The sequence below is a fragment of the Corapipo altera genome, unplaced genomic scaffold (assembly GCF_003945725.1).
Source record: "Corapipo altera isolate COAL_440 unplaced genomic scaffold, ASM394572v1 107b, whole genome shotgun sequence".
Lineage (NCBI taxonomy): Eukaryota > Metazoa > Chordata > Aves > Passeriformes > Pipridae > Corapipo > Corapipo altera.
The window spans coordinates 569,931-586,082 of record NW_020884951.1 but is presented as its reverse complement, the minus strand read 5'-3'; the positions used below and the strand labels follow the sequence as shown (position 1 = coordinate 586,082).

The window sequence follows — 16,152 nt, the reverse complement described above, 5'->3', positions numbered from 1 at the left end:
CCGGGCGGGGGGCGGCGGCAGCGGCGGCGGCGGCCCCGGTGCGGCGGGAGCGGGAGCGGGAGCGGGAGCGGGGACGGCTCCGCCGCCGGCCGGGTCATGCCCGTGCGCCCGGGGCGGCGGGGCTGCGGGCTGCGGCGGGATGGGCGCGCTCCGGGCCGGTGCCCTCGCCTTCCTCCTCCTCCTCCTCCTCGGCTGCCTCCTGCCCCGGCGCGGCCCGCTCAGGTGAGCGCACGGCGCGGGTGCTCGGGTGCTGGCGGGGCTGCGGGGACCGGGGCTCTCCGTGCCGCTCCCTCGGCACCCCCAACCTCCGGGAGACACGATTCCCCTCCGGGACCTAGGTATTATCCCCTCCTAGATAGATAGATCTCTCCTGCGGGACCTGGGCATCCCCTTCCTGACCCGGAGGAGCTCCGGGACCCGTATCCCGACCCCCGATCCGGACCTCCCTCCAGAGCATGATCCCCCCAGCCAGAATGCTCTCAGCCCCTATCTGGATCTCCCCACAGGCCAGTGGAGCTCCCCCAAGTCTGGTTTCGCCCCCCTATTCCCCAGGACTCTGACCCAGCATCCTGGAGGACCAAACAGACCTTTCCCCTCAAGGCCCCCTACACACACAGCCAGGCTCCCTGCCTCTCCCCAGCAGCCCCTGCCCCAGTGCTGGGTCCCTGTACGTCCTTCTGGCCCCGGGCCAGCTGGGGAGTCTTGTCCCAGCGGGAGAAAGGGAGAGCTGAGCCAGGTGATAGTCCAGGCAGCTCCTTCTCTGGTGCTGCAAAGAAGCCCCTGCTGTGTCCAGACCCTCTCCTGGCTCATGGTGTATGGGGGGAGGAGAGGTCAGGACAATCCCTGACCCAGCCCCTGGTCACTTGGCCCAGTGGGTGGGTGCCCCAGGTCCCATGGGTGCAGGAACAACCACTGGCCCACTTGGGTGGAAAATCTAAAGCCCCCATGTGCCTTTTTCCAGCTCTGTCCACCTTGGGTGCTGTCTGGGATGGAGTGGGATGCAGGGGAGAGTGGGCCAGGCAGGGAGGGTTTTGGGGGGCTGCAGGCTCCTGGGCTGAGCCTGCTCCCTGCCCCCGCTGTCCCTCCCACCACCCGGCCAGTGGCTGGAGCAGCACGGCAGGGGAGGGAACCGCAACATTTGTGGCAGGGAGGGGGGAAATGGTATTGCTTCACACGCAGAAACTGCTTGTCTCTGCGGGGAGGGGGGGGGGGGCATTTTTAGGCAGACATTAGCGTTTTCCAGCCCTTCCACCCACTCGCTGCCCAGAGGTGCTGAGCTCCCTGCAGTGCCTAGATCCTGTGGCAGAGGCCCCCAGGGCAGGCAGTGCCAGTGGTTCACAGCAATGTGGCAGGGAGGGGCCTGACTTAAATCCTTTCTACCCTGGCCTCTTGGAGTCCTCCTTCCCAAGGCACCACACCTTGCTACTGCAGCTCCTGGATGGGGAATTTCTCCAACCATTTTGCTCTTGGTCAGGACACGTCTCAGGTACTCTCTGCTGCTCTTCTCCAATTAAGGAGATATCCAGCCCTGCTGGAAAAGATGCACATAAGCCCCTCTAGGATGAATCTCACTCCCTTGAGAAGGGGTAGGAATGAGCAGGTAGGAAGAAGGACCCCAGGGTTCCCAGCTCCCAACATCGTCCTCTTCTTGTGGTAATGGTGTTGTAGCTTCAACTAGGAAAGAAACTCACCTGGGCATGGACCTGGTAGAGTTACAAGGCAGCATGCAGCAGCACCAGCAACATACTCAAAGCTAATTTTGTGTCCAGAGATCCCTGGCTAATTCCTCTCCATCACAGCCACATGCCTGGCAATGTGGTGAGCGAACATCTCTCGCATTGTTCCTTGAAATTATCATTACAGACTGACGGAAGGAGAGAAGCTGGCAGGCTAAGATGCATTCACAAAAATATCCCCTCTAAAGTCAGCTTAAATAAATCTCCATCATCGTTGGGAGCGCTGCGTGGGAGAGCTCATGTCAGCACGGCTGGTGAGGAGGTGGGCTTTGCTGCTCCTCTCCTGCCGCGTTGCCTTGGCCCCTGACGAGGTGTCACAACCTCAGCTGTGCTCCAGACACCTCCTTGCTCACACCAGGCCAGCCCTTGGCTCAGGCAGGGCTGTTGCATCCCCCGAGTCCCCAGGCCATGACTCTGTGCAGGGCAGGGTACGATTGTTTGCTCAGCAGCTCCAGCTGGAGATGGTGATGGAGCCTGGGAAGGAGCCTCCCTGCTTTCCCTCTCCAGCACCAGCACAGAGCACAGGGAATGGCCTGCTGTGCCCTGTCCCCACTGCAGCCATGGAGCAAGGAGGCACCCAGCCCCCACACCATGCCAAGGTATATATGACACTCAGACTGTGGCAGGTGAGGGGAAAAGCCACCGGGATCAGAGCAGAAGGAAGGGACCCCAGGATCAGCATGTGGACTTGGCAATGGAGCGGATGTGGTGCAGGCACAGCTGCTTGCCCTGGCAGCTGGAAGTCCCCACGGGGTGCCAAGGCGTACCTGCAGACCCCCGGTGCTGGCAGACAGATAACCTGCCTCCTCTGCCTCGCAGGCTGGTCTCAGGGCGGGAGGAGATTAAAGCTGCTTCCCGAAGCTCACCCCAGCCCATGTCACCCTCTGATTTCCTGGACAAGCTTATGGGACGAACATCAGGGTATGATGCCCGAATTCGACCCAACTTCAAAGGTAAGAGAGGATGTGAGGGTCCCAAACCTGGCAGCGACCCATGCTCATGGCTGCCCAAACCCAGGGAATGGGCTCTGGGGGCAGGACCCTGACCCACATTCCTCTGTCTCAGCACCCTTCCCAGAGTCCCGGCTGCTCCTGCCGGTCACGGCCGCTCTGTGTGTGCCTGCTTTGTCTGACAGCACGGGCGGCTCAGTGCTTGCAGGGCACGCTGAGGTTCACCCTGACACCCCCCGGGGGTGGCCCCAGCAGGCAGGGGGACGCTCGTGTGCCCTGATCCATGCAGCTCACGCAGGAGCTGTGTCCCCGCGTGTGCCTGCGCAGTGCCCGTGTCTCCACAGCCAGCGCCAAGAGGAGGCTTCACGCTGTTTTCCAGGTCCTCCTGTCAACGTGACGTGCAACATCTTCATCAATAGCTTTGGCTCCGTCACCGAGACCACCATGGTGAGGGTTTTGCCAGGGTTTGCAGGGGCTCCTCCCCCAGTGCCTCGGGGCTGGCTGTGGCTGTGCCCAGGAGTGTGTGGGTCCCAGCGCCCAAGCCCATGGCCGTGCTTACAATGGTCCTATGGCAGGGGGCCCTTCCCTAGCACCAAGGTGGGGACATGCAAAGCCATAGCACATGGCTGTGAATTTTTTGGGGGTCACTTAACCCAAGCTTGGCTGTGTGGGTCAGATTCCCTGTTCCTGAGCTGGGAGAAAGACTCCCAGGAGGTCACAGCGAGGCAGCTGTAGGCAGCTTCCTGCCATCCCCAGCCTCCTTGGGTACATGAGGAACTCCTCTGAGGAAGCCCCAGGGCTAAAAATTCACCATTTGTGCTTCTGCAAAGCCTTAATACCATCAGCCATCACATCAACAGGGCCACAGAGTCATATGCAGAGTGCTGCAAGCTGCAGTTACTGGTCTTCCTCCTTTTCCTCCTCCTCCTCCTCTCAGCTGCTGTGGCTTTGGCTTTTTTAATTTCTCCTGGTTGCCAACAGCACGGAAAGGCTCCAAAGCTGCCCCTGCCCTGTGCACGATTAGTAGCAGGCAGGAGGCAACTGCAGGGCTGAGCCTCAGTGGGGGGAGCCCCTTCTACCTCCTTCTCCATCCCTTCTTCCTCCCCCTTCCTGGGCAGCAGGGGGTGCTCCCAGCTGACGCAGTGCCCTCTGTCCCAGGACTACCGGGTGAACGTGTTCCTGCGGCAGCAGTGGAACGACCCCCGCCTGGCCTACCGCGAGTACCCCGACGACTCCCTCGACCTCGACCCCTCCATGCTCGACTCCATCTGGAAGCCAGACCTGTTCTTTGCCAACGAGAAAGGGGCCAATTTCCACGAGGTCACCACCGACAACAAGCTGCTGCGCATCTTCAAGAATGGCAATGTGCTCTACAGCATTAGGTAGAACCTTCTCCTCTGGTGCGGTGCCTGAGTGGGGAGGCAAGGCCTTCCATGGAGCAGCTTTTCCCTACTCACTGCCCCAACCCCCTCCTTTCCTCTGCCTCCTCCAGGCTGACACTGATCCTGTCCTGCCCCATGGACCTCAAGAACTTCCCCATGGACATCCAGACATGCACCATGCAGCTGGAGAGCTGTGAGTACCTAGGGGGGTTCAAGCTGTGCTTCTTCCCCCCATCTCATCCCATCCCAAAAGCTGGCATCTGCCCTCTCCTGAGGGAGGTGAGCAGGAAAGAGCATTTGTTCAGGGTGGGGTTGAATAGGGTGCATGTCCCTCCCCGTCCCATGGCTCCCTACATCCCCTCCAGTTGGCTACACCATGAACGACCTCATCTTTGAGTGGCTGGAGGAACAGGAGGCTGTGCAGGTGGCAGAGGGCTTGACACTCCCACAGTTCATCCTCAGGGATGAGAAGGACCTGGGCTATTGCACCAAGTACTACAACACAGGTGAGCACCCCAGGATCCTGCTGCCACCCCCTCCTCCTGGCCCAGGGGTCCCTCTCACTCATCAGGGCTGTCTTTCCCCCCAGGCAAGTTCACCTGCATTGAGGTGAAGTTCCACCTGGAGAGGCAGATGGGTTACTACTTGATCCAGATGTACATCCCCAGCTTGCTCATTGTCATCCTCTCCTGGGTCTCCTTCTGGATCAACATGGATGCGGCGCCAGCCCGAGTGGGCTTGGGCATCACCACAGTGCTCACCATGACCACGCAGAGCGCCGGCTCCCGGGCCTCCCTGCCCAAGGTCAGTGCTGCCTCCATGCTAGGCTCCCCTGCTCCAGCCTGCCTGGGCACCCCCAGTGCTCCAGGAGCAGGGAGAGCCTTTCGGAGGCTTGGCTGGGACACCACATATGCTGAGGAGGAACACGGTGCTGCTTGGCTGGGCAAGCTCCAGCCCACGTGTCCAAGCTGAGAGGGCTCCTGTGGCTCTTGGCAGCAGGATGAAACTGTGGGGGGGGGAGGGATGACAAGTTAGGCGGGGGCCAGTGCCTGAGCCCCCTGTCCCCCTGGCAGGTGTCCTACGTGAAGGCCATTGACATCTGGATGGCCGTGTGCCTGCTCTTCGTCTTTGCTGCCCTGTTGGAATACGCAGCCGTCAACTTTGTCTCCCGCCAGCACAAGGAGTTCATGCGCCTGCGCCGCCGCCAGCGCCGCCAGAGGATGGTGAGTGCCCCCCCTGCCACTCTCACTGACATCTGTCCATCCTCAGCCCCTGAGGGGACATCCCAGGGCTGCAGGGCCACTTTCCAGCAGCCCCCAGCGCAGGGCTCGGGGCTGAGCTGTGTTCATTGCCCATGGCTTGTGGCTGGCTCCTCTGGCATACCAGGGACCCCCTGCCTGCCTGAGCAGCACAGGGCACAGCACCCTTGGATGCCCCAGGCCTTGCTTAGGGTGCTGCCCTTCTCCTGCAGGGACACCCTCAGGCTCTGCTTCCTCTCAAAAAGTAGAAAAACAAACAGTGAGGATGGGGGGGAAAACAGCCTTTCCTCTTACCTGCAGCCCCAAACCTGGGCTCCTTGCTGTGCCTCAGTGGTGATGGGGGCTCACTGCTGTGTCAGGGTGCTGAGGCACCAAGGGGACCTGGTGGCACCAAGGGACAGGCCTGGGCTGCAGATGTGGAGAGGCAGGGTCCCTCACTCATGGAAATGGTCCTCCCCTCCGTCAGCCCATCAATGCAGGCATCAGGCCTGCTTGGGGTGGGCATGTGGCTGCCCCACTCTCATTTCCTTGCCATAAACACACCGCGAGGCACCAGATCTCCACAGAAAACATGAGTACACATACACACCACACAGGCTGACAGTGCCCTATGCAACCAAATCCTGTGCTGAAGACAGATCCCGGTGCCAGGGCACTGCTGGAGGGGGGATTTCCCCCCCACAGACCCCCGTGTCCCCACTGTCCCCCAAAGCCGCTGCCCCGGGGCCGGGGTAGGGCCATGGGTCACCCGCTGTCCTGTTTCTGTTTGGTGCACACTGCTGGATGCCAAAAGGGCCTGAGCAGCGGGACGGCCAGCCTGGAGTCCCTGCGGCAGCTGAGCAGCCGGCACAGCAGCGAGCACACCTACGCGACGCTCTCGCAGCTCTCCAGCTCCCGGGTAAAGCACGACCCCCCTGGCAGCCCCTCCGTGCAGTGCAGCTCACCCTCCCCTCCCCAGAGCAAGCCCCCCAGGAGCCGGCCCCGGGGGGGCCACAAGGGCCCGTGGAAGAAGCAGACCAGTGATTTGCACGGAGTATGTGCCTGTAGGATGGAGCTGCCGCTCCTTGGGCTCAAAAGAGTTTTGAGAGAGGGATGGGAATGGAGCAGATCTCCCTTGTAGACACCCCCACTCTATGCCTCAGTTTCTCCTTCTGTAAAACAGTCCCCTTTGCTGAGGACTGAGTGATGCTGAGGCAGAGTGACGGCTGCTTCTGGGCTGCTGCCCAGCTCCCCAGGCCATGCCCATTCCTCTGACAGGGTGAGGGCTCTCTCTGCCTGCCCGGCTGCCTCGGTGCAGGCAGGTTTGAGGCACTCGGGGCTGCCCGCAGTCACTCCAGCAGCTGCTCAGGGCACACGGGCACTTTGCAGCTTGAGGCGTAGGGAGGAGCGTGGGGCAGGACAGGCTCCCAGGATGGTGGGGAGGTGCAGAAGCTCCAGGGAGATCAGGCCTAGTTGTCCTCGCCTCCCCTCCACCTTCATCAACCTCTGGACGCCAGGAGAGGCTTCCTGGCTGTCTCCAGCACTGTCCTGTGCTCCCTGCCTTTCACAGCCCCTGAGCACCAACCCCTGGAGATCAACACCCACCTAGCCAGGGAAGGGAGAGGGAGGTTCTGTAGAACCCGGGGGCATCTGATGGCTTAGGACAGACCTCTCCGAGGTGGAAGCTGCAGAGCCACTCCGGGGTGCTGCTGACATGGCACTGGGTGCAGCCAGGAGCACCTCGGGATGCTCCTCCGACAGAGACCGGAGCAGAGCCCCACTGCACGCAGCTCCTGTGCCTGACAAAGCAAATCCCTCCCACAGACCACCCAAATCCATGCCCAGGAGCTCCCTGCACCCAGCCTCGGCCCCCATAAGCACCCTGGGGCTGCCCCAGCCCAGAGAGACCCTCCAGCGGGGAGGACCAGTCTGCTGTCTCCCGGGGGAGTAGCTGCTCGCCCCCAGGGCACACGGGGCTCCCCCCGCCTGGGCAGCAACGAGCACTCAGCCTGGGGCAGGGAAATAAAACTCCGCTGCAAATAAGAACTAATCTCAGCAATTTGAGCCGCTGCTGCTGCTCCTACTGAAAAATCTTGCTTAGCCTGTGGATTGCTGAGTTAAATAAGGATGGCAGGGGACAAACTCTCTGCATGAGAGCTCCCGTGCCAGCCGAGCGCCTGCACGGGCTGAGCTCAGCGAGCAGAGCTGCTCTCCGTGTCCTGGAGGGCGGTGCCGGTTGCAGATGGCATTTGGGATCCAGCACCGAGGGTGGGCACGGCACAGGGAGAGGCACTGGCCCTGGGAGAAGGGACCCACCCTCCACGGCCGGATACAGCACCGGCAGGGCAAAGGGGAGATGAGCCACAGAGACCAAATGAGTCCAAATGAGCCCAGGGACTCAGTAAAACATCAGATGTGCAGCCTGTGCTTGCACATGCCTGTCCCTCACCAAATCTCTGTGCACACAACCCTCTCCAAGGATAACAGAGCAGGACAAGGCACGTGGCTAACAGTGCACAGCTGTTGGTGGGGAGGAGTGCAGGCACTGCTGTGAGGGACAGTGAGGCAAGCAAGGCTGTGCCCTGAACAGTGGCAGTGGGCTGTGACTGGAGATTTTCACAGCACTTTTGCAGCCTTGATCATGGGGATTCAGCTCTGTGGGCACATTGCCCTCTCTGCAGCCCCCTGCCAGCATGGCAGGAGACAGGCTGAGCAAGGGCAGAGAGCTCAGCAAGGAGACAAGCTCTCTCAGCCTCCCTCCTCTGCTGCACCAGTCAGCCCCCGCCAAGCAGACATGGGGAGAAATGGGTGTCTGGGCCCTTGGAAAGACTGGGGGGCCCTGCAAGCCCTGGTGGTAGCCAGGCTCCTGCATCCCTGCCTGGCTCTGCCCCAGCAAGATGCCTGTCCCCTCCTGTTCACTGCCACAGGCACACTTCCACCTTGCAGCAAACACAGCTGCCACAGCAGTGCCTGCACCCCTGAGACTCCTGCACCCCAGTGCACCCTGCACCCCCTGTGCCCATCCTCCCCCTCCCACCAGTTCACCCCCATGCCCAAGAGTTGGGCTTCTCAAGCCCCCAAGCTGGAGCTGGGAGGAGGCTGGGGGAATCTGTGTCGGGCTGGCAGGGCCAGGGTTGCCTTTGGATGCACCCCTAAAACGTGCTGGGTGGGAAAACCATGGGTCAGCACTCACCCCCATCCCCTGTGCACACCACTGCTGGCCCCGTGCTCCTGCCTGCATGGTTCAGGCTCTCCAAAAAAGCACCCAACCTCACACCAGGCACTCATCACCCAGCACCACAGGGTGGGTGGGACACGCAGCCACAAGCAGCTGCTCACCCTGCAGCACCAGCACCCGTGGGTGCCCTGGCTGACAGCCTTTCCCTTCGCCAGGAGGAAGAGCTTGTCCGCGAGAGCCGCTTCTACCTGCGAGGCTACGGGCTGGGCCACTGCCTGCAGCCCAAGGACGGGGCTGGGGAGGGCCCCAGCATGTACAGCCCCGCTCCAGCCACTCCAGCCACGCTGCTGCGGGAGGGGGAGGCCCTCCACAGGCGCTACATCGACCGGGCCAAGCGCATCGACACCATCTCCCGAGCCGTCTTCCCCTTCACCTTCCTGGTCTTCAATATCTTCTACTGGGTCGTTTACAAAGTGCTGCGCTCGGAGGACATCCACCTGGTGCCCTGAGGCCTGGAAAAGTACGACTGCCTGTCTGTCTGACCCCCGCAGTGTGCCCGGGCAACGCAAGCTCAGCCAGAACTGCATTTCCCTCTGTCCCAGAGCAGCGGCTCAGCTGGGCTGGGCTTCAGAGCCTGGACATGTGGCAGCCCATTCCCCACTGGATCCCAGGGCACCAAGCGGGGGGATCCACAACCACAGGTCCCCACAGTCAGCTGGAGAGAGGGACCCTTCCTACTTCCTGCATGGTGTCACCCCCAGGTACCCAGGGACGCTGATCTGCTGGGGGAGCCCCAGGTACCCGGGGATGCTGTGCTGTCAGAGCACAGAGGAACAAGTACTACCCAGGAATGCAGTGCTGGGTGGCACAGGGGAGCCCCTGGTACTCTGGCATGCTGCACAGACAGTGGCCAAAGAACATCACCTTCCAGAAGAATACTCTCCCCCTCCACACCTACCCAGTTAGGCTGTGGCTTCTCCAGGCTGCATCATGGAGCTGAGAGCCACGAGCAGCGAGGGGAGAGGCTGCAATTCTCTCTTCTCTAGCCTGGAGCTTGGTTGCAGGAAAGTCTGGACTGTATGGGGTGTTGGCTACAGCCCCATAGCCCCCAGCCCAGCAATGGACAGGGCCCCTCCAGCCCCCAGCCAGCTCCAACGCACAGCAAAGCAGTGGATCAGGGATGCTTCCATCAACTGCCCATGGTGCCCACGGCTGCAGGCAGGACTGTGGCAGGGGCACTGGACAGGAGGCTCTGTTTGCTCCAAGGCAGTGCCAGCTCTGAGGCAGGCAGCAGGCAAGCCCAGTCCTGCTGATGGTGAGGGGGCACAGATGGCCACTGCAGTTGCAGATGGCAGTCACCGGGCACTGGGGAGCCAGCACTACACTATCAGCTGGGTAGGGCCCACAGCCCATCTTCCAAGGGAGTTTTTCAGGATGAAAGCAGTGGGGACAGCTTGGTTGATCCTTTTGGGTGAGCAGAGTGAGTGGTGGCATCCCCAGACTGCTGCGTTCCCACAGCACCACAGTGCCAGCAGAGAGCCGGAGGTGGAGACCAGCCTGTTCCCCAGCCTGGTACCTTGGTGCAGCATCCCCTGGACATGTTCACCCCTGCTACCCCTCCTGGACAGGAAAGCAACTGAAACCTTGATAGGACAAGCTCAGCAAGGCTTCCAGCCCTCCAGACCTGGATACCCTCCATTCTTAACAGGAAATAAAAGCAGTAGATGACATTTATGTAGGTCCTACAGAGAGAAACGTGTTGATGCTCTCCTTTCCCTCTGCCCACAGTCAGCCTGGGGGCCTTGCAGCCCATCCCTTCCATGGCATGGGAGCCAGCGAAGACCCAGAGTCTTCCAGGTAGGGCAGGATGGAAACAGGATTTTCCCCTTTCCCTGAAGGCTGCGGTGCCCCCATGGCACAGCAGTGACCCACATGTCATGGTAGAATGGACCCTACGGGGCAGGGGGATATGGGCAGGAGGACAGCACTGCCTTCTGAAGCCAGACCCAGGAAGAAACCCCTGCTATGACCCCTGGCCTGGCTCCTCACACAGGAATCACCCTTTCCCTCACAGGACTGGGAGCATCACCCTGCCCCACCCGACCCCCTGAACCCCATAGAGTCCTCAGCCACGTGCACCAATTTCACAGACTGGGCAAGCAGAGAACTGGCCCCAGGCCACCCCATGAGAGGACTGAGGGACCCACGAGGACAGGCTGGGCCAGCTCCATCCCATCACCACCTCTGTGCATGCCTCCCCCACCGTGGGGTTCCCTGTGGGGCCCCACCCCGTGCCCAGGCAGGACTCGCTTTTGGGGAGGCCCTGTTTGGAGGCAGAGGAAGGGGTGTCCCTCAGCTCCCCAGCACCCAAGGCAGTGCCAAATGGGGAGGTACCAGAGTCTGAGCAGCACCCACAGGCACTGGGCAGCCACGCCAACCTCCAGAAGTGGTGGGTTTTTAAACAGCATCAATCTTCCTACGCAAATAAAGCTTTCTGGGGTTTTCAGTGGTGTGCTGGTGATTTGTCTCTGCCAAGAACCCTGCAGCCAGCTCCTGCTCCCAGCAGGGCCCCAGTGTGTTGGGGGGACAAGGGCAAAACCACCCTGTGGGGACAGGAGCCCTGACCTGCCATTAGTCACAGATGTCATTACCTCCACGGGTGATTTTTCTGACATCATGTTTATCTTCCCCCTGGGAGATGCCAGCAGGGATGGGCAGGAGCCCCCCACAAGCTCCCAGCCCCAAACCCTATCAGTCTCCCTCCCCACCTAGCTTTGCAGGGTGCTCCCCACGGTCACCCCAGCCCCTTTCCACCCTATCCAGGCTTGGCCGGGAGACAGGACCCGGGATGAGGCAGAGGTGGGGACAGGGGGGCTCTGGCTCTGCGGTGGAGCTCAGACACCCGAGCATGTGCAGCCTCCCGACGGATAAACCTCCCTGCCCGGCCCCTCGGCCCCTCCGGGCTGCTCGCTGGGCAGGCGCCAGCCTTACAGAGCTGCCAGCTGTGCTGGGGGGTTACGCCAGCCCTGCAGTGCCACCCGGGGCCAGGGCTTTTGTCCCCAGCTGGTGCATGGGCGGGCAGAGCCCGCAGCTGAGGGCTGAGCGCCCAAGCAAACATCAATCTCCCTCTGTCCTCCCAGCCAAGTTTCACAGACCAGCTCTGTTGGTACCTCGCAGCCCCATCGCCCGCCCAGCCCCACCGAGGCCGTCGGAGGCAGGGAGGAGAGAAAGCAAACTGCACCCGCGCTGGTTGGGTCCGGGGGCTGTTCTGTAGAGGGGACAAACGAAACTTCCCCAGAGTCTTGATCTTGTCCCCACCCCAAACCTACAGAGGACACAGCCAAGGGGAGAGCCATGAGATACTTCAAAGCAGTACAGTGCACCCAGATCCTTCACTCCCTGTTCTCCTCCTCTCTTGCTGGATGTCAGTGCCTGTTTGGAGATAAACGCTGCAGCTTCGTAAGCCCCAAGCCACTCAGCTCCAGGAAAGAGTGCATCCCAGAAAAAATGGAAAATGATGTAAAAAATCAACACATCCAGCCTAAGCCCAAGCCCCCAGGTCCCCTGCACGGGTCACTGCAAGGTGGGGGGCTCATCACTGGCATTAAACACTTCCAAAGGCATGAGGAGAGCACTGCTCCATGGCCCCACAGATCCTTGTGATTTGGGTGTCCCCAGGGAAGTTTCAGGGTCAGGAGCAGCACTCAGTCCCTGCCCAGTTTGGGACTGTCCCTGTCCTCCAGCACACAGCTCCTCACACCCTGGGGACAGCAGCAGTACCCGGGCTGGGGTGCTGAGTCCCATGTGCTCCCACAGGTCACAGTGTGGCCAGGGGCCAGCCCAGGTGGCTCCATCCCCCAGCAAAGCCCACAGCCTTTGGACAGAGTCAGTTTTCCATTCTCCACCCAAGCTGTGCACTGGGGGGTGCATCCCAGCCACCACAGGAGGCAGCTCTGGGCACAGGACCAACAGCCAGGGCCAAGTTAATTACTGGTTTAAAAGGAAGTTAATGAAGTTAACACCAGGTTAATGGGGCTCCCATTAACAGCAAAATGAGCATCATCAGCACTGGCAGCTTCCCGACAGCCTGCCAACAGCATGCCCAGAGCCAGGAGCACACACGGGTTTGGGGCAGCCCTTGCCAGCCCCAAGGGCTCCTTGGAGGCCCTCTATGGGTCCAAGGAAAAGTGCCCTCGGCTGGGCACTGCAGTGGCATGCCAGCCAGGCCCCTGCTCTGCCAACCACAGAGGGCCTGATCCTGCTGGAACTGAGCTCTGCTGCTCTCCATGGGCAACATCAGGGGGCCCAATCTTCCCTTGTTCCCCCTCTCCTTCACTCATCCACAGCCTGGAGCTCCCTTGGGGCAACACCAGCTGCCAGAGGTTTAGCCAACCATCCTGTCTGGATGCAGCAATGCCTGCAGGACAACATGTCCCACAGTGATCAGGACTCTGGGTTTGGAGCCAGGGGAGTGCAGTGCATAAGGAACAGGCAACAGCTCTGCTGGGGCTCTGAGCAACCCTTGCACATTGCTTGGGCACAGAATTGTTTTTTTAAAGAAAATACCAAGCTCCAAAGTCAGCCAGGCAGTTCTGAGCGGGCCAGGGCTGCCCCTTAGACGTGGGGAAATGGACACAAGAGGAAAGCACCAGGAGCTGCTGCTGGGATGGGCTGTGCCAGGGGCACAGGGCCCTCACAGGACCACAGACCCACAGGGACAGGAACCCTCCATCACAGGGAAGGTCCAGGCACAGGGTGCTCTGGCAGTGTGGCTGTGCCAGCACTCCAGCCCTCAGCACAGCTCTGCCAGTGATGCCCCCACGACAGAGGAGTCCCAGTGCACCCCTCTGCCACCCAAGCTGCAGCAACACACCCAGGCCTGTCACCCCCACCAGGGCCCTGCCAAACCCCACACGACCACAGCCACATCCACCCCACCCCCAGCACAGCTTTGGGACCAGCCTGCACCGTTCTGGGGACACCAGCCAGCCCACAGGGCACCCTACAGCTCCCCAGCCCAAGGGGTGTAGGTGTGCCAGGCGCTCCTGGGGACAACAGGACAAGCAACAGGAAGCAACAGCAAGGGAAGGCTGGAACCTGGAGGCAAGCAGGGATCAGCCCTGCAGCTCTCCCGAGCCCTGGGAATACAGGATAACAGCCCAGCTCCAGACTCCCGTTTTGCACAAGAGAAAACAAAGCCATGAGGTTTTCCAGCCCTTAGAGGGTCTTGTTTTGTCCGACTTTGAGAAATCTCTGCGCTTCAGCTCTCCAAGGGGCAGGGGGAGGACCCAGGCACTGGAACAAGGAGTGATTATCAACCCACAGGCTCTGAAGGGCTTTTGTTCCCTGGATGTGCCAGAGCAGGGATCGGAGGACACCTAGCGAGATGCCTGGATGGCCCCAGCACCAGAGGCACCCACAGTCCAGGGCCACAACCCGCAGCCCTGCAGTGCTCCCATCCTGCTCCCCTCCTCCTGCTGTGCTGGGGGCCACCACAAGAGCTCCAGGGGGGATGCAGGGGCTGGTCCAGCCTTGGGGAGAAGCACAGGGGAGAAGAACTGGTGTCATGAGGGTGGTAGTGACAGAGGGGAAGAGCACAGGGGATAAGGTGTTCGAAGAAGGAAGGCTCTGTCAGGAGCTGCTCACAGAGGTTTTGAGGCAGGGCTGAAAGACCAGAGCCAAAACCAAGTCCTGGGCCTGTGGGGTACAACCCCCCTTCCCCAGGACCCTGTGCTGACACACAGAGCACACACAGACTCACCACCCTGTGCTTGGGACAGCCTCCAGTGCCCCCAGATCCTGGGGCAGCCGAGCCCGGGCACGGGGACACACAGCTGCAGGACCAGGCCTGGTAGCAGGGATAAGGCACACACGGAATCACAGAACCATTTAGGTTGGGAAAGACCTCTGAGACCATTGAGTCCAAACGGCGACTGAACACCACCATGTCAACCAGACCACGGCACCAAGTGCCACATCCAGTCTTCCCTTAAACACCTCCAGGAACGGTGACTCCACCACCTCCCTGGGCAGCCCATTCCAATGTCTAATCACCCTTTCTGTGATTAAATTCTTCCTAATCTCCAACCTAAACCTCCACTAGTGCAGCTTAAGACTATGTCCAGTTGTCCCTTGTTCCCTGGGAGCAGAGCCTGACCCCACCCAACTCCCCCCTCCTGTCAGGGAGTTGCTGAGAGCCAGGGTGTTCCCCCTGAGCCTCCTTTTCTTCAGGCTGAGCCTCCCCAGCTCCCTCAGCCGCTCCTGGTGCTCCAACCCTTCCCCAGCTCCGTCGCTCTTCTCTGGGCTTGCTCCAGCCCCTCAATGTCCTTCGTGAATCGAACTGGACACAGGATTTGAGGTGTGGCCTCACCAGTGCCCAGCACAGGGGGACAATCACTGTCCTGCTCCTGCTGGTCACGCTATTGCTGGTACAGGCCAGGTGCCATTGGCCTCCTTGCCCACCAGGCAGGCACACAGGGCCTCCCACCCCAGGGGCACAGCATCCCCCTGAGCACCTCCTGGTGTTGCAGCGACCCAGCCAGGCAGAGAGGGACCTGGGAATTTGGATTTACAGGAAGCTGAACATGAGCCAGCAGTGTGCCCAGGGGGCCAAGAAGGCCAATGGCATCCTGGCCTGGATCAGGAACGGTGTGGCAGCAGGACCAGGGAAGTGATTCTTCCCCTGGACTCAGCGCTGGTGAGGCCACCCCTGGAGTGCTGTGTCCAGTTCTGGGCCCCTCAGTTCAGGAAGGACATGGAAGGGGTGGAGCAGGTCCAGAGAAGAGTAGCAAGGCTGGTGAAGGGACTGGAGCACAAGTGGTGTGAGGAGAAGCTGAGGGAGCTGGGGCTGTTCAGCCTGGAGAAGAGGAGGCTCAGGGGAGACCTCATCACTCTCTGCAACTCCCTGACAGGAAGGGGGAGCCAGGTGGGCGTCAGTCTCTTCTCCCAGGCAACCAGCAGCAGGACAAGAAGGCAAGATCTTAAGCTCTGAGAGCTTTACGTTGGATAACAGGAAGAAATTTTTTACAGAGAGAGTGATCAGACGCTGGAATGGGCTGCCCCCAGGGAGGTGGTGGATTCTCCACCCCTGGAGGTTTTCAAGATGAGACTGGATGTGGCACATAGTGCCACGGCCTGGGGGAACCACGGCGGGGTTGGACTTGACGATCCGGGAGGTCTTTTCCAGCCCGGCTGATCCAACGATCCCACGATCCCGCGACGCGGCCCCCGCCACGTGCCTCGCGCTCCCCCTCACGTGACGCGGCCCTCACGTGACGCGGCCCTCACGTGACCCTCCCGCGGGAGGGGGGGGCGGGCCCTCCGGCAGCGCACGCGTCCGGCGATTGGCTGCTCGGACAGGGCCAGCTCGCCGCCGATTGGTTGCCCCTGGCTGTCCGTCAAAGCGGCGGCACGATGGCGCCGCGCCGGGTGGCGGGGGTGATGGCGGCGGCCGCGGTGATGGCGGCGGCGGCGGCGATGGCGCTGGACAACGGGCTGGCCAGGACACCGCCCATGGGGTGGCTGCACTGGGAGCGCTTCCTCTGCGGCACCGACTGCGCCGACCACCCGAGTCGCTGCGTCAGGTACGGCGGGCTGCGGGGCGGGGATACCCCGGGGGAGAGCCCAGGGGTAGCGCAGGTACCGGCGCGGGCACATCCGTGCCCGCGC

At 61.4% G+C, this 16,152-nt stretch overlaps 2 protein-coding genes across 7 annotated transcripts in view; both read left to right on the top strand.

Annotated features, from left to right (window-relative positions):
- The first annotated feature begins 82 nt into the window (after positions 1-82).
- The window catches only part of LOC113956502 (glycine receptor subunit alpha-4), an 18,362-nt gene continuing 2,292 nt past the window's right edge, over positions 83-16,152 (top strand). The window contains exons 1-11 of one of the 6 annotated variants that reach the window (XR_003530864.1): positions 103-222; positions 2,556-2,689; positions 3,066-3,133; positions 3,845-4,068; positions 4,179-4,261; positions 4,434-4,574; positions 4,658-4,872; positions 5,142-5,291; positions 6,121-6,225; positions 8,700-9,245; positions 9,282-10,990. Coding sequence is in view for 4 of the 6 variants with exons in the window: in XM_027663167.1 (XP_027518968.1) it covers positions 140-222; positions 2,556-2,689; positions 3,066-3,133; positions 3,845-4,068; positions 4,179-4,261; positions 4,434-4,574; positions 4,658-4,872; positions 5,142-5,291; positions 6,121-6,225; positions 8,700-8,993 (1,497 nt within the window). In the remaining 2 variants the exon portion in view is untranslated. Of the gene's footprint in view, positions 223-2,555; positions 2,690-3,030; positions 3,134-3,844; positions 4,069-4,178; positions 4,262-4,433; positions 4,575-4,657; positions 4,873-5,141; positions 5,292-6,120; positions 6,226-8,699; positions 10,991-16,152 lie in introns of those variants that run through there. The other 5 variants (XM_027663167.1, XR_003530863.1, XM_027663164.1 and 2 more) reach the window with 5 other exon arrangements.
- GLA (galactosidase alpha) overlaps positions 15,894-16,152 on the top strand; it is a 6,382-nt gene continuing 6,123 nt past the window's right edge. The window contains exon 1 of the mRNA XM_027663171.1: positions 15,894-16,067. Within this exon, the coding sequence (XP_027518972.1) occupies positions 15,898-16,067 (170 nt within the window). The 5' untranslated portion in view covers positions 15,894-15,897. The remainder of the gene's footprint in view (positions 16,068-16,152) is intronic.